General features: G+C 35.9%; 1 protein-coding gene across 12 annotated transcripts in view; it reads left to right on the plus strand.

Moving 5' to 3' along the window:
- The first annotated feature begins 8,147 nt into the window (after window positions 1–8,147).
- LOC132034505 (ABC transporter C family member 12-like) overlaps window positions 8,148–26,282 on the plus strand; it is a 49,790-nt gene continuing 31,655 nt past the window's right edge. For 2 of the 12 annotated variants that reach the window (XR_009409128.1, XR_009409129.1), the window contains exons 1-11: window positions 8,440–9,190; window positions 13,357–13,535; window positions 18,324–18,363; window positions 18,834–18,990; window positions 19,289–19,406; window positions 19,493–19,573; window positions 19,714–19,738; window positions 21,260–21,316; window positions 22,196–22,261; window positions 24,540–24,614; window positions 25,493–25,600. Coding sequence is in view for 10 of the 12 variants with exons in the window: in XM_059424900.1 (XP_059280883.1) it covers window positions 8,861–9,190; window positions 13,357–13,535; window positions 18,324–18,363; window positions 18,834–18,990; window positions 19,289–19,406; window positions 19,493–19,573; window positions 19,714–19,738; window positions 21,260–21,316; window positions 22,196–22,261; window positions 24,540–24,614; window positions 25,493–25,600 (1,236 nt within the window). In the remaining 2 variants the exon portion in view is untranslated. Of the gene's footprint in view, window positions 8,167–8,210; window positions 8,302–8,439; window positions 9,191–13,356; window positions 13,536–17,213; window positions 17,267–18,323; window positions 18,364–18,833; window positions 18,991–19,288; window positions 19,407–19,492; window positions 19,574–19,713; window positions 19,739–21,259; window positions 21,317–22,195; window positions 22,262–24,539; window positions 24,615–25,492; window positions 25,601–26,282 lie in introns of those variants that run through there. The other 10 variants (XM_059424897.1, XM_059424902.1, XM_059424900.1 and 7 more) reach the window with 9 other exon arrangements.

Raw genomic sequence — 26,282 nt, forward strand, 5'->3', positions numbered from 1 at the left:
TGTTAATTCATTTTAGTCTAAGTCAAGTTATAAGAAATATTAAGTGAACCACTGGTCTTGCAATATTAATTCATTTTAGTCTAAGTCAAGTTATAAGAAATATTAAGTGAACCACTGGTCTTGCTATAGTTTCTTCCATTTTGTTCTGTTATTTACCAAGTTCACACATCTTTTCAGAGATTTATGTGTATTGACAAAACTTTTCATCAATGTGAGTTTAGGCCTTTCGTCCTTTTTTCAGCAATGTTAATTCATTTTAGTCAAAGCTGGACTTGTTTTATGTTATAAATTCATAGAAGCTAACAAGTCTAGCATATCACTCAAATTAAAAACAATATGCTAGTCAACAATAGAGTCCATATCTGCCATGTAAAATTACAATGGAGAAAAATATGATCTGTGCTCGAGAGGAGTTCTCACCAAAAGCACGTCACGCACATAATGCGACCTATCTTTTACAATTTATCTTGAGTTATGCGGGCGCATGTGTAGCCAACCAACCAAAACAAGCAACCTTTATAGACACAATGGTCTTCCAGATTATTTTTCAAGGCCAATAATAGTCATAATTATCCTTTTATACACGCATCAAATTGTAAAGGATTTAACAGTATAGACCCCATCTTTGCAGGCTAACCACTCTATCAAATCTTTGTTTTGTCTAGCATTAGTGAGTTCATTTTCTGAATAAATAGCTGATGAACCCAAACAACAAGTTTCATAAACCAAAACCTTTGAGCGTCAAGTAGATAACTGAAAGCATTTAACATATGGTTCTGTTTATTCAAGTTTTTGTCAATTAATATAGCTTATATTGTTTGTTTCTTATGTAGGAGGCTTGATGCGGAAAGAATGTCTTGCCTAAAGCACATCGGAGATTTTGTGTAAAGCACATTGAGGCAAATTGGTGCAAAAGGTGGAGTAAAGGTGAGTTGAAGAAACAGCACGTAGGGGGTGCATGGTCCTCATGTTTGAGTTTGGAGACCAACTTGAACAGATGAAGCAGTTGGATGAATCTGCTACAAAGGACTTAATCAGCAGGTATCCTCCAGAAACATGGTGTAGTGCTTATCTAGATAAAGTCTGTAAGAATCAAGGAGTGGACAACAATTTTACTAGTCATTCAATTCTTGGATACTTGAAGCAAGGTATAAGCCCATCATTGGGATGTTGGATGACATAAGGATTAAGGTGATGAATAGATAGAGAGAAAATGATGAGTTTGTGAATAAGTGGTATGGTTTGGTCAGTCCTAATATAATGAAGTTGTATAATGAGTATTTGAAAATAACCCAAGTGTGCAAGGTCAATGGCAATGGGGATAGTGGATATGAGGTAACAGAAGGACATGATAGATATGTTGTGAATTTGAGGCAAAAGAGGTGTACTTGTAGGACATGGGACCTTACTGGAATCCCATGTCCACATGCAATCAAGGCCATGATTCACAAGAAAATTGACCCTATTTCTGAGATACATTGGTATCATAGCAACGAGGCATTCAAGCTAGCATACAAACACAAGTTGTAGCTTGTTAGGGGTGTACAATTCTGGAAAGTTGACCCTTCTTAGGCCATGGAACCACCAGCTTTGGTCAAACTTGCTGGCAGACCCAGGATTAAGAGGGATAGAGGGAAAGATGAGGCCGCGAGAGGCAAGGTGAATGGAAGCTTTCAAGGAAAGGTGGAGTGATGACTTGTAACAGCTGGAAAGCCAAATCATAATGTTAGGGAAATTTTAATGACAAGGTAAATTAACACATCTATTAAACTATTGTGTATCTAATTTTAGTATAATTAATTTGTTTTCTAATGATCTTTTTTTTTTTTGCTTTTTGTAGCCAAAGAAAGGCAAGCGACAAGCTAAGAAAAAGCGACTGCTAGGGCAAAAAAAGAGGCAAACTAGGGGCTTAGTTGATGAAGATGAAAATTCCCCGAGTTGAAGAAAAATCAACTTACGGCCCCAACCAACCCAAACGAGGTCGGCCATTACCTTGCCGAATTCATGCCTGCTCAACGCATTATGGGCATGCTTAGTAGCATCGGCACGCCATTTCCTAACTTTGAATATCCTTCGATTGAGGAAGATGATGAAGACCACTTTTCTAAGGCCCGAGTGATTTTTTGAATTTTCCACAAGACTTCAAATGAGCGGAAAGCACAAGAACCAGCGGAAGAAGGGCAATAAGCTTTAAAGGTGACCACGATGCTGTTTGTGAGGCAACCAATCTTCTAGCCTCAGCAACAAGCTTAATTTGGAATGGGAATGATGCGATTCTTTTCTGACAGTAGGAGGCTCGAAGCTCAAAGAGGATTGGGAAGTTGAATCAGAAGGGGATCTAACAGTTGATTTAGCTTTGTGAAATGTGACACTTTTTTTGGGAATTATAGTGATGTATTCTTTTGCTTAAGACAATACTCTTAATTTGCTAATTATGTAATGGTCAAACTAAATGGATGCCACATTATGACTTAGGATGTATTAGTTTTTGGGGTTATAGTGTGGCATCCATACAACTATTGGCTTATTTTGTGTTGTGGTTGACGGTTTATTTAGCATATTTATGGTGTATGAAATGTCCAGTTGTTTTCTTGAATTGAATTATATTTATGGTGTATGAACTATGTTGGTGATATTTTGCAAAAAATGTGTAAATTGGGACTGTTGGTAGGAGGTTTAAACTATGCACAAACTGGCAAAAATGTGCAGAGTTTGGTGGTGAAATTGTGTAGGAACAGTGTTGGTGAAATTGTGCAAAAAATTTGTAAATTGGGATTGTTGGTAGGAGGTTTAAACTGTGCAGAAACTAGCAAAATGTGCAGAATTCGGTGGTGAAATTGTGCAGGACCTGTGTTGGTGAAATTGTGCAAACAATGTGTAAATTGGGACTGTTGGTAGGAGGTTTAAACTATACAGAAACTGGAAAAAAATGTGCAGAATTTGGTGGTGAAATTGTGTAGGAACTGTGTTGGTGAAATTGTGCAAAAAATGTGTAAATTGGGATTGTTGGTAGGAGGTTTAAACTGTGCAGAAACTAGCAAAAAATGTGTAACTTGGGACTGTTCTTCAGCATATTTATGGTGTAGTTGAAATGTGCAGTTTTTTGAAACCAACTATGGATTTGCTGATTTAGTTTGAACATGTATGCTTGTTTGAGTTCCAAGAACTGTTATTTGGTCCTGTCCTTCCTTTACTTGTTAATTTGGCTAGTAGAGTTGTTGTTAGTTAAGAGTTACTGTATTTTTTATGGTTGCCTCTAGATTTTTTTTTCTAGACGTCCATGTCATTCTTCTACTAGCATTTGCTCCTTTTTGTATTTTGAAACTTTCTTGCAAGTTACTAGAGCTAACTATCTTAGCGGAAGGACAACTCTCCATTTTGTAGCAGTGAAAGGACATGTTAGATGCATAAGACTTGTGCGGACTTGTGGCGATGTTAGAATCTACTAAGAAGAGCTCAATGCAACTCAGTGTGCTATTGAACCATATGAATTTAATGGTCTTTCCTGCTTCAAATATTGCCAAGATATCTTAAACCATATGAATTTAATGGTTTTGGCCACAAAATATTCTAATTATCAGAATTTTCTTGTACCGGAAATGACAAACAACTTCACTAAATTGAAAACTTGAAATACATTGAAATGACAAACCAACACTTCAACTCCTAAATAAACACTTCTACTCCTAAACATCATCATCTATCAAAACAAGCATCATCATCTACCTAAACAAGCCTTTCACATCTACTACTAGAACAAGCATAATTCATCCCAAATTAGCGGGAAAAAATCCAACTAATATGGCCAATGAAATCATAAACAAAATCTTCAACTTCAACATCTTCTCCTCCAATTTCCTTGATTTGTTCACTTAAGAGTTGTTTATAACCTCCAAGTTATCCACCTTTTTCTTCAAGTTGTCTCTTTTAAGCTTAACCGCATCCAACGACTCTCTTAAATTGTCCATTTTCACTGCAGCCACTTCCAATTTACCCTTCAAATCACTTATTTCCAACAAAGCATTGTCCAAACAATTCTCTTGCCACTCCCAAAAACCATAGTTTTCAGCTTATCAAAACCAATAAAAATACGAAAAAATGATCAACACTTTAATGAAACAACAAACTAAAACTATGGACAAATAATTCAATAATAACCTTACCTTAGGTTTAGGACACTTATAGAATTTTCTACCAAGATTTGAAGGTGTTTTCGAAGTGAAACAACGAGAAATTTCACCACAATGACAGGTCTTCCTTGAATTACAATTAATTTCGGACATTGTACGCCGAAATACTTTTTGATGGTATGCCACCGAAATATGTGATTTTGTGGACAGTTATGATCACCGGGTATGGAAAGTATGGTCTTGGCGGAGAAGCAGTCGAACTATTCAAGAAAATGCATATGGATAGTATTGAGCTGGATGAGGTTTCATACTTAGCCCTGTTCACAGCTTGTAGTCATTCGGGACTAGTTCAAGAAAGTGAGCAATACTTTTCAAAACTATGCAATTCAACTCCTTTACTGTGATGTTTTTGTGATGGTCTTGGTGGAGAAGCAGTAGATGTTTTTGTTTTGTGAGGTCGGCGGTGGCGATTTACTGTGGAGAGAGACGTGGGAGACCGTATAGTTTAGAGAGAGAGAGAGAGAGAGAGAGAGAGATAGAGAGAGAGAGAATGTAGGCGATTGTTTAGTGCTATTTGAATAAGGGGTATATGGTTGGGTCCGTATATTTTTAAAAATGAAAAAATAAATCCGGGTCGGGTTGGGTTATTTTTTTAGTGGGTAAATAATTATTTGGGGGGAAAAATGGGTTGGAAGTCTGGGATGATGCCACGTGACAGCCGTTTGACATAAGGGTATAATTGACCCCATAGTATAACGGTAAGGTTATAATTGGCCGTATAGTATAACGAATGGTATGGATGAACTATTTCCCAAAGTTCAGGGGTAATTTTGGCCTTTTTTTGAATTATAAAAACACTTCCTTCGGGCACTTTACAACGCCAAAAATGACGCCTCGGATTATCTTGGGTCTTTGATGTTCTTAGCTTACAATAATGACCACATTCACAAACATCGGGTTCTATAGCAAAGTTTAACGTTTCAGAGCTTTGAGACATGGTTTTGGGGGGGCTAAAGTATGCTGAAAGAGTGAAAATGGAGGAGGTGAAGAAGAGTAACTTGAAAAAATAAAGTGGTAGGGTTTTTATTAACCTCAATTAGTGCGCAAAGGTTAGTTTGGTTACTTTTTTTTTTGTAATGGGCTATTTTGGTCTCTAACCCCACTTTTTGGGTCATTTAAGTTGCGGACTCGAGTTATATAGCTCTCTCGAAGAAAATGAAGCTATGGCCGTTGGAGAACATTGAAAGTACACTAATGGAGAGTGTGAGTATGTTGGACTTTTGGTTATTTTGTGTTAAGTGACAATTTTACTCCGTGGCGGAGTAACGAGTGAGGAAGAGGGCGATCGTTATTGTACATGGCAAACATGGCTTTACAGTGAAAATAAAAGAATACTCCATAATTAAATCGGGTAAATAATTGATAGTTGGATAAAATTGATATTCCGCCTCAATTTATGCGACGCATTTTCTATTTTAGTTTGTTCCAAAAGAATGTTGTTTTTATAATTAGAAATAACTTAACTTTAAAGTTCATTTTTTATCATTAATGAAAGAGAAAGGGTCAAGTATACCCCTAAACTTTGCGATTTAGAGCATATATACCTTCATTAAAAGATGGTGCATATATACCCTCGTCGTTACACAAATTACTACTATATATAAGGGAGAATACCAATTTTTTGTAGTTTTCACAAGAAGTTTTTTGGCTCTTTTTACCCCTAATTAATGTTTTTATTACTTTGTGAATCCTCATACATTTTGGTAAATTTTGAGAACTTTAAGGGCTTTTTACATACCACAAAAAATGATGATCTCATGCAAAAAGTGATAGTGGACCCCACAAAGCACAATCATACATATTTGAATTAAAACATTGTTCTTATAATAGTATTTAGTATTATATATTGATGCTATTTACCATTCATCATTTACTATATTAAATTTTTATTCGTCCGATTATACGTAATGTTTATTATTTTATTATTTTCTCCTATAATTTTATAAGGAAAAATAAAGCTTAAAGTAAGAATAATTTAATCTCATTGACTTTTCAATATTTTTTTGTTTGATTTAATTTGAAAGAACATCTACAAGAGTATCTTGCAATACCAAGGCTTCTAATTATTTATATTTATTTATAAGTTAACTTTAATGATTTCAATATTGTAGCATTATATATTTTTGACACTAGTTAAATAAAACATATCTTTTGCCAAAAACAAGTTAGCCAGTATGGGTTCAATTCAGAGAAACAAATGAAATTAATTTTACGTATGATAAAACTCAATTTGAATCATTGGAGATTATAATCCCAAATTTTTTTAGTAAAATATAAATTAAAAGAGCTCTTGTGCATGCATATGCTTGATCTTTTTTGAAAAATAAAGAGTTTAATATTTAAAATAAAAATATATTCTCCTTTAACTTTCAGATACTTTTTTGTATTCAAATATTTTAGAAGTCTTTAGAAAGGATCAAGTGATGTTACATAAACAACAAAGTAAGAGCAAATTTTTAATGTTAATAAGTCGGGGCCAAGTGGGTGGGCCTGGTACGGTATTTAAAACTTCGGTATGGTAATTTTGGTTTTTGGTTTCTAAAAATACTATACTATTACCATACCAAATTAATTCGGTATGGTTCGGTATTTTAAAGTTCGGCTTCGGTATTTTATGGTACGGTAAATCGGTATCATAGTTTGTCCGACTTCGACTTACATATACTCATATCGTGGAGAATTATGATTTTAAAGCTACTTAAGAAACGTCTCAATTATTATGTACTAAACACCTTACACATGTAAAAATATTCAAAAGAAATCACAAAAGCAATCACCGTAAATCGATTACATAAAAAGAACATTTAAATCAAGATAGAGTAGTCAAAAGTTTCAACGTTTAAACAATTAGTTTTCTAATAATACTAGTTTACATATTTGTTAGTATTATAATATTAAGATATATGAATTGTATATGTAATTATATACTTCGGTATTTTTTTTATGAATACCGATTACCGTACCGAATACCAAACTTTTTTAAAAATGCATACCAAATACTTTACTAAATACCATAATACTGAAACCACGATATAAAAAATTTCGATTTCGATATGGTAATCGATATCTACTATACCATGCCCACCCCTAGTACTGGTACATATATACACAAATGGTAACACGAATTGCAAAGTTTAGGGATATCGTCACAAAAATGTCTAAGATTTGTTTTAAACCACGAATTTCAAGTCTTTTTTATTTATAAACTTTGTGTCTTTCCAAATAGTGCCACATAAATTGGGGGATTTGTTTTGACACAAAGTGTAATTTTCCGTATTTTAGAGAAATAGGATGTATGTTTTGGGTATGTTTAAATTTGAACCCTGTTGTTCCGGCAGTCAACTTTATAATTCCATTAACGTCCACTTCCAACTTCTCTTCTACTTTTATTTTTTCTTCTATTTCCCGGTTCAACACCAGATGCTTCCAAAATTGTTAGGGACACTTATATTTTTGTTTCTGTCCATATTTTAATTATTTAATTTAAAGTAGCATCTTCAACTCCGTAAGCCATGACGCTAGAAGTTCTAACATTGTTATTTGGACCTATTCAGATTCTCTGTTGGAGGATTCTACTTCTTTTCTTATTTCCACTATTTTTGTCTTCACATAATTGGATGCTCATTTTTCTATGTCCCCAACTTCACTCTTTCAGTACTACTGCTATAGCTCCTCTCATTTTATTACATTTTTAATCCCCATGATAATGACGTTAATCTAAAAAGAAAAGAAAATTATAGTAGTTAAGGATACCTTAGTCAACAATCCCCCTTTTTTTGGTTATAACCATGATGTCGTGGAGGCCTCAACTGTTCCACGAGCTACTTGATATGTGCTATCAGCACAACAGGAATAAGTGAATTTCTTAATTCATCTGTCCAAGCCTAAAACATCAATTATTGGACGGGAGGGATTACTAATTAAGAGAAAAACTCCTGATAATGCTCATAGTTCAAGATTTTGACACTACTTTTAAGTATGACATTGCTTAAATATCATGAATTTGAAGTTATCTACTCAAATTTAGTGTAAAATTTGAAGACTTTTGGGGCTAAGGGGTGTATCTAAGCTATTAAATGGTTAGTGTAAGTACGCCTAAGTCAATGTCATGGTATTTAACTCCACTCTCTCCCTTTCCCGCTTAGCCTACAGATTTTTATTATAAATATTAGGTTCAAATAAGTCTAGTTTTGTTGGATCAATAAATATAGAATTCCAAGTGCATAAGGGCACATTATGGTATTTCACTTGATATATTATTATTGTTGTTGTTAATAAATATAGAATTCCATGTAGGAAAACAATGCTCATCCGGGTGTGATTAACTTTTTTGGGTCTTGTGTTATTTTGTTTCTTTGGTCGTTGTCTACTTTCTGGCTATTATCTTTCTCATCTTTTCCCATTTTTGAGAAAGCTACAACTTTCTAGTCTTTCTGTGGTGGTCGTTTCCGCGCCTTGATTGCTCGGCGTCTAGCTAATGGCTGCGTATGTTTTTTTCCTAATTGCAGTAATTTGTTACACACAACTGTGAGAAATTCTTGGTTGATTGAAAGTGCTGAAGGTTTGAATATGCACAGACTTTAGTGCACTCCAGATTATTTCGTTGGCATACAGAGGACCACTATTTACAGCTAACCCCTACAGTGGACCTCTATTGTGGTGAAAGTAAAATGAGTTCCGATGCACTAGTTTGGTATTGCAAGCCGGTGGCAAATGGGATATGGGCCAAAGAAACTGACACTGCTTTTGGTGCTTATACACCTTGTGCTATTGAATCAGCTGATTGCATATGTTATATGGTTCTTTTTGTGTTGTGTGCGAATCGCTTATGGCTGGTCATGATGGACCACAAAGTTCGGAGATTCCAGTTGAGGTTGAAATACTACAATTACTTATTGATCCTCTTGGGAAGTTGTTGTGCTGCTGAACCCTTGCTCAGATTGTTTATGGGCATTTCAATCTTCAACCTGGACGCAGAAAATGGCCTTGCTCCTTTTGAGGTTATATCTACTTCATGTTATAGTTTATGAGCTTTCATATTTCTCCCATGCACTTCTGACATCAGCATTTTTCTTTCTTTTATACAAAACTCATCTTGTTTTCATTCTCTTACCACCAACCTGTTTGTGCATCTGCCATTGCATGTACCTATCAGAAATAGAGAAACCTACAGTTGGCGTGTATAATCATGGCTCAAAACTATGCACAACTTCTCCTTTCAAAGAAATTAAATCATCTTCATCGTTCAATTTCTTAGGTATTTGGTAGGTGACTTATTGTCATACTGTGTCTACTTTCCTCCTCCTTGTATCGTTCGGAGTGGGTGACGGTGGTTAAGTTTGGTTTAGGGCAATAGGTAGATAGGTGACATTCTTCTTTTTTTTTTTTTTTTTTTTTCTTATATGATTCTTATTTACATGATTCTCCACTCTCATCATTTTATATCTCAAAAGGTAAATCATTTTCCTGAAACTTTCATCTTTTCCATAACCTTGATGTTTAGAGAGGCATTTGATCTTGCTATTCTCATAGAAGATTTGTTTCACAAATTTAAGATGTCTACATCTCCCAATACTATAGCTTTCTCAATAGAAGGCTTAAGTCCTCATTTTTCCTTCTATTTTGTTAAGTAATGATCAAGTTTTCTTTCGTCCTTCTGAAGTAACTGTCAAAAGGAGAGATAAAATGTTATTCTGTATTTTTATCATCACAATGTACAACAAAGGGGTTTATGTACATAAATTGCAAATAAAGCCAGTTAGGGATAATTCTCTACAAATCAGGGAAACAAATCAGATCTGAACTTCCTAGGATAAACATGTAACAGTATCTCAGCTATTTACAGAAATATATCTTTTTAAAAGTTGTCGTACAACCGTAACAAATCTATCCTAATCTAACACTCCCCTTCAAGCTGGTGAATAAATATCTTCCATTGCCATCTTGGTAACAAGTCCTTCAAAAGTGCTTCTTTGTAGTCCTTTCATGAGAATGACCGCTAGTTGATGCCTGGACGACATGAGTGAAGCACAAATCAGCCCATTATCCAATTTTTCTTGGTTGAACTGTCAATCAACTTTTTCGATCATACTGCACCGAATTATGGGCTGTACTTGTTGCTGACTTATTATCACAGTATAGCTTTGTAGGTGCCTCCCACTTTACTTTCAGGTCTTCAAGATTTATTTTGAGCCACAATAGCTCACAATCACCCATGCCATTGCTCTGGACTCTGATTCAACACTTGACCTTGCCACATCATTCTGCTTTTTTACTTCTCCATGTCACCAGATTACCACTCAAGAAATTGCAGTACTCTGAGGTTGACTTCTGGTAGACTAGGGACCCAACATAGTCCACATCCGTATATTTTTCTAAAGTCAAGGTGCCTTTCCTTCTGAATAGAAGTCCTCTTCCAGGCGTCCCTTTCAGATATTCTAGTATTTTGTGTGCTGCTCTGAGGTGGACTTCCTTTGGATTCTGCATAAACTGCCCTCGCGGCATAGACTATATCGGGTCTAGTGTGGGTAGGTAAATTAGCCTTCCAACAAGTCGTTGATAAGACCCTTTATCCACTACAAGATCTTCTGATGCTTCCCTCAGCCCGTGATTGTACTCAATAGGTGTGCTGCCCAATTTCCCAGTCTCCTTTAGCAAATCATAGACATATTTTTGGAATAGAAATCGAGTGAAGGTTACTAATGAACGCTTTATGGCTTGGCGAGAAATTTTGTAGGTCATGAGTAGCGATAAGAGATGTTTTGTAATATTTCTGGTTCCTTTTCTAAGGGCAATGGGTTGGTCTAGGCCAAGTAGTCAAATGCGGAAAAACGTAAAAAAGATTCAAATCCTGTTGGAGCTTTAAGGGCAAAACACAACTAAAACATGAGCTTTAGTGAAGAAAACACCAATGAATATTAAAAAAAAAGAGGGTGTATTGCAAAATAAAAGAATTTAACTATAAATGGTCGAGTCCAGTACTCACACAATTGTACGTGGTCGACAAGTAATATAATGATAAGAGAGATATCGTTCCCGCAAGGTCTTTCATGATTAACTTTCCGGATTAGATCAAACAGTTGCAGTAATTATCTAAGAGTTTATCAAGAGTTGAGTATCAAGTATCGAAAACAGAAGTCGTAAACTAAAGTAATATGCTTTTGAGATTATCAGACGAGAGAGATATTCAGGGTCACAGGTACATGTCTCCAATCTTGTTGTCTATCCACTTTAGTTAGCTATTTCGAGACTCCGGTTTACTAATCACAGGTTAATATGGCTAGTGGGCTCTTCTTGATACCCCTTCCCCTATTCAAACTACCACAACACCTATATTCCTGTGGTTGTCACAAGTATTAAGAATGTAGTTGCATCTCCTGTATTTGACTAAGCAAGGCATTAGGTATATATCCAGACCCCACTTGTGAGATTACACTGGGCATGCTGTTGTTTATTGTTTGTTAAGGCAGTAGGTATATTTCTATCTTACTAGCTCTACTTTATCCTATAATTCAATTCTAAGTAAACCAATTAAACAAATAAGTGAAAATCAATAGGTGATAATCAAATATATGCTAACATAAAGCTTCAAACTACAACATTCATGGATAATCCTGCAACCCTAGAATAAGAAAGCTAGCCATTCATGCTTGTAACGAATATTCAATTCAACTATAAAAATAGGAGAGAAGAAATAAATTGTGCGAATCTCCGCTCCACGGTGCTCTAGCCCTCGATCTTCGTCCCTCCAAAGTCTAATTCTCCCTTCAAAAATGTCTAAGATGTAATTATAATGTGTAGAATTGACCTTGGGGCGAAATATCACTTTTAGTCCAAAACTGACCTGGAGTGCCAAAAATATGGCTCGGTGCGCCGCAAGGGGTAGCACATGGCACTAGGCACCAAGTCAAAACTTCAGAGAGTCAGAATCTACAAGTTTTTCTGAAACTTGCATTTGTGCGACGCAAACCCTGGCAGGCTACACGTCAGGCCATTTCCTACGCTATCTCATTTTTTTTTTCAACTTCTTTTGATGCGTACTTGGCCCTCCGGTCCTCAACTCAATCCGAATCTTTGCTATTGACTTCTACTCAGACTTCAAAGCCATTTTCAGCTCTTTGTAGCATCGAATCATCATCTTTTCATCAAATCACCTCCTACACATTACACAAGTAAAACACAAATATTAAGAATAAAGTGAACGACATGATCTTAAACACAAGAAACAAAATAAGAGGTAGAATATAGCTAAAAGCATGTACTTCTAGCCGTCGATCAATAAACAAAAACAATAATTACTTGGGCAAAAGAATGAAAAAACTATAGTTAAGCTATATGTGCTGCTGTACCCTTTAGTATAAAACTCATCGGTGAAGGTGCACACACCTTAGTACCTTAACGTGTACACTAAATTAAGCAAGGCGTAGCACACAACATGTGTCAACCAACACTTTATTTTGAGATGACTCAGCAAAATCTAAGTAGAACTCATCTTTGGGACTATCTTCATTCACAGTCTCCCCTAAATATAGGAGGTGCTAAAGGACTTGGATTTTACAAAAGTGACATCGGAAGAGACAAAATTTTCTACTTTGTGGGTGATGACATTTGTAACCTTTTGAGATGATCACACACTTAAACACGGTATCAGAGCAGGTTGAGGTCCTACGTTCGAGTTTGACCATCACCCATTATCAAAAAGAATTTCACGTGCTTGGTTGAGGAAAAACAACCATGGCGGAGGTGTGGTTGAAGACATAATTAAGTAAATAAAAGTGTGCTCTCTTAGACAACTTAAGCTTTTAGATGCGACGGTCACACACTTCAACTAAAAGAAAGCTATAGGGTATGCATCTTTTGATAATTATGATACAAAGATGCTTGGACCATCTTTTGCTGGGTATTCAAGTATTGGTGCTCATGCCTCTTGGAAACATCAAACAGTCAAGACACTTGGTCACTAGTTTGCAATATGACTAGTAGGTCTGGACTGTGGAAAAAGAAAAGAGTTGCATGAGAACATACATGTTCATCCAAGATTTGATCAGCTCTTTGCATTTAGTTATACATAGCAGTAGCAATTTTGATTACTCCTACTTGTGGACCAGTCTAGTTATGTTTTTGCTTCATTATCTAGCCAACTGATATATTTACTCTTTTCTTTCAGAGGGTTTCTTTGAGCATTCAGTCACTTGCTTGGATTTTCATTGTTCTTATGAATCTAGTGGAAACTAAAGTCTATATCAAAGAGTTCCGATGGTATGTCAGATTCGGAGTAATCTATGTTTTGGTAGGTGAACTTGTGATCCTCAACTTCATTCTTTCAATGCAGAGTTTCTACTCAAGGTGAGTTTGATTATATTATTTTTGGTCAAATTAGCTGTTTGAAATATTTCCCATCTCAAGGCTACTTAATGTTGTCAAGTCATCTGGTCAACTTCATGAATGTTGGGTGGCCGATGCAAGTGCCTTCCTATTAAGGAAAAAGAAATTAGATACCAATAATTAAGGAAAAATAAGTGCAGTTAGATATTATTATACTCCCCATTGATTTTCCGAATTTGATGAAAGTGGCTGTAAGAAGTAAAATACAAGGATCCCCTACAATTTCAGAGACTAAATGAGTTTGAGCAATCAACAAAATTGGCCACCTATCTTCCCCGAAAGAGCAAACAAGGGTTTCACACCGAACTTAAAAAAGAAAAAAAGCACTCAGGAGATGAATCCCATGGTATTAAAAATAGCTCCTGTATATGAAAGAGAGCTCTGCATCTTGTCAGATAGTTCTCATCGAGAAAAAAAACTTGAAAGAGCTGAAACATGCGAAGTCCTTGGCATTATATACTAGGAACCATCAATTGAGAGATGGTAAGAAAATAATAAAACAAGCTAGGTGTGTTTTTGGAGCCTTGGCACAAACTTAAACTTCTGAAACGTACATGCCAATCTGATTTGTTTAAGCATGCTGGAAAATAAAAGATCCAGCCACCATATTGCCAAATCAGTAGATACTAGCTTGCTGATTTTCAGATTTGTTTGCTGAATCTTACAAATTTATTAGCTGATTTTCTTCTTTACAGACTTAGTCAAATATTGTAAATTAGGAAAAGTTTACTCTTGAGGTAAGGTGAGTTGCACCGATATCCCTTCTGCATTCTTGAGTAACCTATAAATACATACTTCCAAGTACGAGGGGCTAACTTGTCTTTTCCTGGAGTAAGGTTTTCTTCAAAATATGTGCTCCCAAATACACCACAAATTTGGCCAAATTAGTCCTTGGTGTTCTAATGAGGTTATTAACTCTTATGGAGTGGGGGTTTGGAGAACAATCAGAAACCTTTGGCCAAACTACAAAGGAATATTAGGATCAAGGTGGGTAATGGCACCAGAACAAAGTTCTGGAAGGACATCTGGGCTGGTCAAGGTCCCTTAAAAGTTTCTTTTCTTGACTTATTTGTGCTATGTAACAACTCTGATGTGATTATCAGTGATTGTTGGACTCATCAAGGGCGGAACTTACTATTTAGAACGCACTTGAATGACTGGGACTGGGAAGTGGGGAGGGTGGCAACTCTGTTGAAGGAGATTGAGGGCTTCACTGGTACCACAACTGGTCCTGGCACAATGAAATGGAGACATATTATGGATGGAGTACTCTCAGTCAACAAGATTTACAAGAAGGAGAACAATGTAGAAGATGGGGGATGCTCAAGGATATGGAAGAATATCTCAAAGAGTATGACACCTACAAAGGTGAAATATTTCACATGGTTGGTGGTTAAAAGGGCCCGCGTCACTCATGAAGTTCTTCAAAAGAAGGGTATGCCATTTGTCACTAGGTATTTTCAGAAGAAGGGGAGACCAACAACCATTTATTTCTCCATTGCAAATTTACTGCCCAATTATGGGCTATGTTCTTTAGTCTTACAAAGGTCAACTGGACTATTCCACAACATGCTGCTGACTTGATGAACTGCTGGATTAGAAGGGGGGCAGTAAGAGCCAGAAGAAGTGGTGGAGGATTATACCTTCTTGCATTTGGTGGGCTGTTTGGAAGGAAAGGAATGGCAGATGCTTTGAAGATAAACTCAATTCCATCCATGAAGTGAAATGGCAGTGTATTGTATCTTTATATTTTTGGTGTAAAGAGATCTGTATAGAGGAAGAAGAACAAGTAGATGGCCTTGTAGAATTTTTAGGAGCTCTGTAAATCTGTTTTTGCTGTACTTTCTTTTTCTGCTAATTTTTGGTGGTAGCCAGCATACCCTTAATGCTGAGGGGGAATACAATAGTACCAGTTAAAAAAAAAAATAGTCCAAGACTTGATTTTTGATAGCTAAGGAAGACATATGATTAATAAGATAGCATGATGAGAGAACTGCATCCCTAAAAGTGCAACCGAACGTGATATTATGAGAGTAGGGTGCGAGCAGTCTCATAAGATGCCTATTCCTCCTTTCAGCTACTCCATTTTGTTGTGATGTGGAAGATCAAGATGTTTGCTGAATGATCCCATGAGAATTCATGCACTACTGAAACGGAGTAGATAAACTATTTGGTGCATTACAACAATGAAATGTGCAGATAGAAACCCATTGATTTTGGGTTTCAGCATGAAAAGGCTAGAAAATGGAAAACAACTCAGATTGATATTTCGTCAAGAATATTTAAGTGCACCTGGAATAATTATAAATGAAACTGACAAAGTTAACAAATCATAAGGTGGAACTAATTCGACTAGGACCCCAAACATCTGAATGAACTAAAATAAAGGGAGACTGTCCGATTTTCAGGATGTCCAGGAAAAGGGAAATGAGTATGCTTACTGAGCTGACACCATTCACACTCTAAAATAGACAAGTGAGACAAGCCAGCCTTTGATAAACTAGGATATCCCAACCGTCTATGTAATAAATCAGGTGAATCAGTAACAGGATAAGCCGTGGAGGGAGGACAATCTGTGAGGGATTTAGGAAGGATAAGGTAATAAAGTCCATGTGGTTCACGCCTGGTACCAATTATCCCTTCGGTACTGCTTTCTTGCATGCATGACAACAAAGTTATTGCAGAATGTTACTTAGCAGTCAAGAGTTTGTGATGAGCGACTAATAGATGATATGAGATTAAGAGGACAACCAAGAACATAAAGAATTTCATTCAAAGTTAAGGAAGTAAGTGAGCTAGCTTGACCTATTCTGGTAGCCACGGTGTGAGATCCATTGGCCACTATAACTGTCAGAAGAGATTGAGAATAAGAAATAAACCAGAAATGTGATTTGATGGACCTGAACCCGAGGACTGAGAGAAGAAGATTGAGTGACAAAAGCTATGCTATTGCTTGTCTGAACAACAAAAGCTATCTCAGAGGATGTCTGCTTACCTATTTTGAGTCAAAGGAACTCAATATAATCAGGTAAAGAAACCATCCGATTATTCAAAGTGTTGGATCTCATTTTGCTACAACCAATTTCTCATATTCCAGGATGAAACTCATATGGTACTTGGGGATGCCAAATCCGACATAGAAAAGATTGGAAAATTGAAACTTTTCGCCTGAAATCAGGTTTACTTCTATCAGATTTGAACCAACTCAAAAACTTTATGTCGGTGGCTGAATTTGGAGATTAGCAGTTGGATAGAGTCAGAAAAGAGAAGACAGCCTCTGAAAAACCAAGATCTTCACTGGAAGTGGCCAGAAAAATTGATTGCGCTTGTCAGAACCTTAATCCAGTGGTCAGAACCTGCGAAGCCCCAGATGGTTAGAGTTGGAATGAGGAGAGAACCAAGCCTTCTCGCCGAAAAAAGTTCAGAAGAGGCGCATGCGCTCGGCGCATGAAGAATCTATCGACAGAAAAACTTGGATCTGATTGGCACATTTTGGTGCGTGAGATCCCCATTCCCAGCATTTCTTGACGGATTTTCTTGCCAGAGGAAGCTGGGTCTAGTCTTGGTGCCGGATATTTCACAGAACCAACAAAAATAAAGTTAGATGCTGACAGTTGCCGGAAATACTGGGACAACTTTCACAGTCGCCAGAAAATGCGTGACAATGTTGTGTTGTCTTCCACACGTCACTGGTAAATGCACAGCGAGAACTTATTCACATAGGCTCTGATATCTTGTGAGAAAATTGAGAGGAACTCTGAATCATATTCCTTAAGTATATATCCTAAAAAGGAAAGGAAAATGAATAATCCTAATTGATTTACAGAATATATACACAATCTTAGGTTTCTTTTCTAGATTAAAAAAGCTTACTAATAGTACCAACAACATGTGCAATGTTTGGCCTAGTGCAAACAGTGGCATACAACAAGCTACAATGTTTGGTTTTTTTTTGTAAAGCGGAATTCTCCTTTGACTCGATCTTTAATTGAAGTATAGCCTTATGAAAACTCTTTCAGAAATTCCAACTAGTATTCAATTTAAAGTGTTCAGCAAGGAGAGTGCTAAGCACTTTATATGTCATAGTGAACCTTATGTGAGTACTATTTCAATCTAGTGTTTCTGGGATAAATGCAACTCCGTTTTCTCTCTGTGCCGGTGGGTTTGTACGCCCAAAATCTTTGCTGGCCCCAAATCCTTCATTGTTATTTGCTTAACTGCTTCTTAAGATCTGTAATCCTGGAGTTTTGTGAGCGTATTGGTACCGTGAAGCAGAAAAAAGGTGCTTGCCATGGTGATGGTTGGGGTATTTTGGTGGTTGTGATCTGCAATGGCAAGGCTTTGGTAATGGTTGTAAAGCTAGATGGCTTGGCAAATGTGAAACAGTATTTCTGCTCATTTAAACACATTTAAGTTTTTATCTCTTCAAAGAATATGCTAGGCTTCAAAGTCTGGTGCTTATTTTTCAAAACAAAGAAGTGAAATTGCAAGCTTCTCTATGAGAACAGGAATAACTGAATATTTTCTGCTCAAAAGAAGAGTGCATGTAACCTGAGACAGATGGAATGCAAGAATTAGACTGTTCTCTGTACTGCAGGATTTTGAATCTCAAGTCATAACTTGTTTTCATTCATTCAATAGATTTACAAGAAAACCTTTTTCATTGCATTGAAAGATGCTTGTCTGTATGTGGACTTATGCTATCTAATAAATCAGCACTGTACTCATAGCTTTTACTAAATTTTGCAGGTTTACACTTTACATCTATTACAGTTCAGTCATCTGTCAGGTACTTGTCATGAGCTTTTACTGGTTGCATTTTTGCATGTTTTCTAGCTTAAATAAATCAGTCATATAATTTTTCAAGGGGATTTGCCCAGGAATAGAACTGATTTACCTTGATGAAAAGATATATTGATTTTGCATGAGGTCTGTAATATACTGTGCCCTGAATACCAGTCTATGTAAGACTACATTCAAGTAGTTTGATCAGTTATAAAATGAATTTACATAGTTGAAGAAACAGAAAATCTTGACCATATTTTGTTGGAGAGGAAATTGTGCCTTGTATCAGGCTGCAGTTGGAACAGACTTCTAGTACCCAAGTTTATCTCTTATTCTGAAATGCATGGGAAAGTAACAGATGTATGTTTGAGTTTCACAGAATGTAACAGTACAAACCAAAATTTATATCTTATACTACCTACATTTTGTTCCATTAGAGACTGGACTACAAAATCTGAAACGTCTCTGATGCAGGTTTTATTTGGGGCCCTGCTTCTTATTCATCTTCCTCATTTGGATCCTTTCCCCGGCTATGTTCCATTAAGGAGTGAGTCCGTTGATGACAATAACGATGAAACTATCCTTGGAGCAGACCATATTTGCCCTGAGAGACATGCAAGCATTTTATCAAGTCAGTGGGTTCTGCTTATCAGTTTTATCCCTGGCCACTTAATCTTGAAAATTGTTTCATTTGGTTCGTTATACTATAAGAAAGTTTGTAGAAACTATATCACTGATTTGCACTTATGGACTTTGCATACATCTCTTGCTCATTCTTTCAGAGTACAATGACTTTATGCCTTCTGTATTAAATTAACTTGAATGTAATTTTCCTTATGACTTCTCATAAATACTGGTAGGTCCTGTGGGACGTTGAACTATCTGCTTTCAATAGCTAAATGATAATTGCAGTTTCTTAACTGTGGTAGGGATCTCTTTTGGATGGATAACTCCCCTCTTGCAACGAGGCTATAACAGACCAATCACTGTAAAGGATGTTTGGAAGTTAGACTCATGGGATCAGACTGAGATATTGAGTGCAAGGTTGTAATTGGTGTATCTTTCTCCCTCAATGTTCGCATAATCAGCTGTAAGAAAGCGTTGTCACACTTTATCCATTTCAACTCTTTCAGATTCCAAAATTGTTGGGCTGAAGAATCTCAGAGGAAAAAACCATGGCTTCTACGCGCTTTGAATTGCAGTCTTGGAGGCAGGTATGATTTTTTCTACATTCTTCTACATTCTATTCACAACAGTCTTCTTTTGCCTATATTGTGAGAAGGCAAATATATCCGTGCTTCTTTCTCCACTACTGTGTGTGCTCTTATATCTATCTCTCTGCAATTTTCTACAGGTTCTGGTATGGAGGTCTCTTCAAAGTAATGTGCTTATTCCCTGGATTGTCATAAAATCTAGTTAGCTTTTCCTTTAAAGTTTAGTTCTTCTACCAGATGTTAAAAGTTATTTTGAGAGTCCATTATCCCTTACCAATAACAACAACAACAACATACCCAGTGTAATCCTACAAGTAGGGTCTGGTGAAGGAAGGATGTACGCAGACCTTATCCTATTTTTGTGGGGTAGAGAGGCTGTTTCTGATAATCCCATACCAATAACGTTGGCAATCTATCTTTTGAGTTCTTATAGCCGCCCTTAGTGTAGTTAACTAGTCACAAGTCTTTCTTAATATTATCAATTAGCATGTGATCTAAGGTGCTGACATCAAAGGGTGCTGACTTGTTTTCTACGATGATAATCGTAACTTCGATTATTTTTCTTTATTAATTTGAGCTGTTAGTAAAAATCGAACCATTTAGCAAGTGAATCTCACTGCCACTATAGTTTATCTGCGCCTGTCATGTTTTGCCACAAGTGCATGACATATGCCAATATTTGGAAATTGACTACAAGGAGGTAAGGATGCTGTACTTGTTTGGTTTACAAAAATTGAAACAGGAAGAGGATGAGGACTTCGATGCTTGTAAGACGAAAATATAACCGGAAGAAGAGGAAATTTGCACAGAGCAAGATACTTGTGGTTCAGTGAGCGAAATATATAACCTGCTAGGACAGACCTGTAGAAATCGGTTCCACAAGGCGTGAATCCCTTTTCTTGTTGAGTGAATGCACGGGAGGATTTTCCTTTTCTTCATCTGTTTCTTTCTGGCTTAGGTGTGGGTTAGAACCTCTTTAGGGGAAAAAGTTCCCTTTTCAGATATAAAAAGGTAGGGTAGCTATTAAGATATCTGACAAGATAAAGTATTGTGTATTCAGGGAGACGATTGTCAATGTTAAGGGTAATGATAAAATATGATAACAGAACTAATCAAATGGTTCTAATACTTGTTTAATTGGAGATGCACTGGCAAACAGGTATATGCAGCTTTTGATGCATGAAGGGCGAACAGAGGAGTGAAAAAGATGGGACACAAGGCAGATCTTCCACCCATGCAATTTAAATCGAACAGACGGAGAAAAGTGCTGTTATGCATATTTTTGTTATAGGTCAATTTGGGGGCTGACTTTTTTGGACAAGTTGAGTGTAGCAGAGACCTCCTTTGTATAGTGTCCCTCCCTCTTATATAGATTCTGGACTCTCTGCTGTGCAAAATGAGTAATAGGGCAGAAAATGTTATCTCTGATAAAACTGATTTTCTTTCTTCCTCGTTCTCGACTTCATCCTGACATTCAGACTCCTTTCCATCACTCCATCTACAAAAATGCATGCTGGAATCTTCTATGTGGTTAACTATAAGTTCTATCACCATGACAAGATATTTTAGGCTTACGTTTTCCTGTTTGGAACTGAATTTTTTTAACTTGAGTCATCTTTAAACCTTCTACCTTTTCTGATTTTTTAGTTCCTTGTGAATAATTTCTTTACTTATGCCAATTCTCAGGTTGGTAGTGATCTTTGCCAGTTTGTGGGACCACTAGTACTTAATCGTCTCTTAAAGGTAACTTGTGGTTGTTTGGCTTTTGTTTACTTTGATCATCTCTAATCCAGTGATTATGCATTTAAATGTACATGCAATTTTCTCATAATTAGTATGCACTGAACACACAAAAGAAAAGTCGCTGATTCTTGTTGTTTGACAAGTAACAAATATGAAAAAGAAAAATATACATCGATGATTGATTAATAAGGAATACAAAAGGTCTACACTTATGATACATTCTCAATGAGGGAATTAACTAGTCTAACATGTCATATCCATCAGCTTATCAATCCTTACTTCCAAATCTCTTTCAACCACTGCTAATATAATATGCAAGTCATCCATCAAATATATATACAAGTCAAACTAACTTGTTAATTTGAAGCTCAATAAAGCAATTTCAAATGGGATAATGGTGTAATTACAAGTTAAAGAACATAATATACGGGGGCGGATGTAGTGTTATTGTTATGGGTTCAATCTAAATAACTACACATATAGATTTCGAACTTTGTAAATGAAATGGGCTGTGGTAGATTCCCGAACTTGAACATATAAAGTTCAAACCTTGAATTTGCGGAGAGTGCACTTTGTTTAATGGCGGATTTGTTTATTATCCATCTTACCTTAATATTGAGATTGAGATTCAATCTACTATATCTTCACTAGATATAATCAACATAAGTGGTGTTAAAAAGATTAAATATATAATAAATTGTGATATAGAGCCTTTAGAGAGACTAATCCCATTCTATGCTTTGTCCCCTTGGAGCTGTTACCTTCCTGATTCTGCTGTGCCATAGTTGTTTTGCTTTTCATATTATGCATGGAAGAAGTGCACTCTTCTGGGTTGTCTGAAATTGTAAATCTTCATTATTAACTTGCTATTGCTTACAGTCTCTGGAACGAGGTGATCCAGCTTGGGTTGGCCACTTATATGCTTTTGTGATTTTTGTTGGGGTGGTAAGATTCGATCTTCATCATATTAAAAGCATATATTTCATTTTTTCATTATAATAGAACCAAGAATCTGTCAAATTACTATGTATATGATTTAGCATGGAGCTTGGAAGATCGACATTCGTTTACTCGGAAAATTTAAATGAGGAAGGAAATCAAAAATAAAGGAAAAGTTTGCTGTAGGATCGATCTTGATATTCTTGAGTTCTCGTCTATTGTCAATCTGTGTCGACCTAGAATGACAAAGTGGAGTAACTTCTTGAACTTTTTTTCTGCTTCCCTTAATCTTTTGTAGCTTCCCTTAGTAGAGCAAGATTTATTGCAAATACATGCGATGGCCCAACGTCCAGGGGTGGAGGCCTAAGTGATAGCGACAATATGAATAATAGGTAGAAACTAACTGAGGAGAAGATTGTTTGACTGGCTTGTACAGTAGTTATTAAAGTAATGGATGGTTATGGCTACTGGTGGTAGTTGGTGGTGGAGGTGGACATTGTTGGTGGTCAATAACGGAGGTGGTGGCTGGTGGTGTAGGTGGTTGGTGGTTGCAGCTGGCGGTGGAGGTGGTTGGTTGGTGGTGGTGGTTGGCAATAGAAGTGATTATTGTTGGTGATGGTGATTGGCATCTGTCAATGGTCGTTGTGCAGTGCATGTTCGTGGTGGAGGTGGTTGGTGTGCGATGGTGGCTGGTTGTTAAGGTGGTTGATGGTTGTGGTTGTTCGCTGGATGCTGGTGTTGATGGTAGTGGTTATCTACCCAATGCTTCTCTATGATCTATTAGGTTGTAGCAAACAATATTGTCTATTGTGAAGCGGAAGAGAAAATAATAGGAACTCGGCTTGATTATTCCCTCAAGCTATTGGGGTTTAAATAACTACATTTACATGTCCTAAAAAGGAAAGGAAATTTAATACCTAATTACAATAGGAGTAAATTGAGCTACCTACTATAATTACACATATTCTAGAATATTCACAAGATTCTAACATCTATTTCAAGAGATTTTTCTTTAGCAAGGGTAGAAATTTTAGATCGTAAGGCTGTGGGTTTATACCAACAGAGAACCTTAATCCTTAATTAGATCGCTGATTTTTCTCATGTCTAAAATGTAACTTCGCGCACTGAAATTATCCCATATGCTAGAAATCTTCTTCCTTGTGAAAACAACAGTGGGCAATCTATATGTATAGTTGTGTACTGCTGGAATCGAGCATGGCATTTGGGTGCTATTTAATATGATTCATTTCTCTGGAAGGAAACACACACATACATATATATATATATATATATATATATATATACATATATATATATATATATATATATATATATGGCTGTCATTTGATATTCCCAAACTTAATTGTGTAGGATCCCAAAAAATTATTTGATGCTTAGCAAAAACCTTGAACTAAGTTATATTATCTGAATTATATAATGGTGATCATGTAATTATCTTCTTGCTCACCGTATATATACATGTATATATAACTGTCATTTGATATTCCCAAACTTAATTGTATAGAAACCCAAAAAATTATTTGATGCTTAGCAAAAACCTTGAACTATGTTATATTGTCTGAATTATGTAATGGTGATCACGTAATTTTCTTCTTGCTTACCATTTAATTGTGTAGAAACCCAAAAAATTATTTGATGCATAGCAAAAACCTTGAACTAAGTTATATTATCTAACTTGTGTAATGGTGATCACGTAATTTTCTTCTTGCTCACCATATATATACATGTATGTATGTATGTATATATATATATATATATATATATATATATATATATATATATATATATATATATATATATATATATATATATATATATATATATATAACCTTGAACTAAGTTATATTATCTGACTTGTGTAATGGTGATCAAAAAATTATTTGATGCTTAGCAAAATACCTTATATATATATATATATATATATATATATATATATATATATATATATATATATTATATATATATATATATATATATGTATATATATATATATATATGTATATATATATAACTGTCATTTGATATTCCCAAACTTAATTGTGTAGAAACCCAAAAAAATTATTTGATGCTTAGCAAAAACCTTGAACTAAGTTATATTATCTGAATTATGTAATGGTGATCACGTAATTTTCTTTTTGCTGACCACAGGATAGTTTCAGAACTTGAATCTCTGCTCATTTGATTAACTTTGCTTATTTAAAGAATTTTATTCAATCCAACCACGTGTATATACTTTCTCAATTGTATTTCTTACTTGGTCCAGTCATTTGGAGTACTATGTGAAGCTCAGTACTTTCAGAATGTCATGCGTGTTGGTTTCAGGATGAGATCAACTCTGGTAATTTCTTTCTTAATACTACAGTGCATGTCCTATTCTTATTTTTGGATTTATCCTCCAGTCGCTTCTGTTTTTAAATAATTCGATACAACTTAAGCACAGTGCCTCACTTGATTAGTTTCTGTGATATTTGTTTTTACTTTATTCTTTACTTCAATCCCAACATAAATCATGATAAAACCAATTTCCTTTTTTTTCCTTCTTTCTATTACGACCTTTTTGATGACCACTTACTTAAAATTTCCCACGTTGCCTCAACTCTGAGAATATGGCTATAAGCACTTTAAAAACGTCCATCCTGACTCTACAACACAAAATTTTGGTCTTTGGAGAATGCAAAGTAAAAAAAATACAGTATAAAAGCGAACTTTAATTACTTAGGTGCCGTTTGGACATGGTTTGAAACCCCAAATCATGCCTTTTTGGACGATTTGGGATTTCATCCCATGGTTTGAAACCATGAGATGAAATCGCATGTCCAATCGTTGATTTCAAACCATGGCTTCAAACCGTGGGGCATGGTTTGAAATCGCATGTCCAATCGCTGATTTCAAACCATGGTCCATGGTTTCAAATTGCATGTCCAAATGCCTACTTACTTAGACAATCATAATTTTTGTGGAGACAAAAGATAAGCCATTCACCTTCCACCTTTTGTGCAAACACATTACCAATGTCCTTATTTTCCTGTTATTCTTTTTCATCTTATATGTTGAATGAATATTCACTATGACAATCCTAGAAGCTGTTTCTGACTATGAAGATGTTGCCTATAAAATATAAGCTGTATATCTTAGTTGTGTAGAGGATCGCATCATAATCTGTTTTTGGAAGTCTTGCGAGTGGGCTTAACAAAATTCATTTTTTCTTGCATTTAGGTCGCTTCCATATTCCGCAAATCTGTAAGACTAACACTTGAGGGTCGTAAGCGTTTTCCATCTGGAAAAATTACAAATATGATCACAACTGATGCTAATGCACTTCAGGTATGCATGGAGCAACAATCTCTTATGTCTTGATCCCTCCTTTTAAAGTATACAGTGGTGCCACATGATAGATGTGAGAAAATATGAGAGAAAATATTATTATTGAATTGTGTATCTACATTACTACATTGAGCCCTAGTTATAGACACTACATCCTAATCCTTTTCCATGTGGGATGCAATATACAAATCCTATTACTATTCCTATTCTACCACTCCCCCTCAAGCTGGTCCATAGAAGTCATATGTACCGAGCTTGTTACAGATGTATCTAATACGAGGAAGACTGAGTGACTTGGTGAAAATATCCGCAAGCTGATCACTCGACTTCACAAATTTAGTAACAATATCTCCGGAGAGTATCTTTTCCCTGACAAAGTGACAGTCAATCTCAATGTGCTTAGTCCTCTCATGAAATACCGGATTTGATGCGATATGAAGGGCTGCTTTGTTATCACACACAAGTTCCATATGACTGATTTCTCCAAATTTTAGTTCTCTGAGCAACTGCTTAATCCAAACTAGCTCACAAGTTGCTACAACCATTGCTCGATATTCTGATTCAGCACTAGATCGAGCAACGACACTCTGTTTCTTACTGTTCCAGGACACCAAATTACCTCCTATTAACACACAATATCCGGATGTAGAACGTGCATCTGTATATCCAACGATCTGCTCAT

This window comes from Lycium ferocissimum, chromosome 10 (genome assembly GCF_029784015.1).
Source record: "Lycium ferocissimum isolate CSIRO_LF1 chromosome 10, AGI_CSIRO_Lferr_CH_V1, whole genome shotgun sequence".
NCBI classification, from domain to species: domain Eukaryota; kingdom Viridiplantae; phylum Streptophyta; class Magnoliopsida; order Solanales; family Solanaceae; genus Lycium; species Lycium ferocissimum.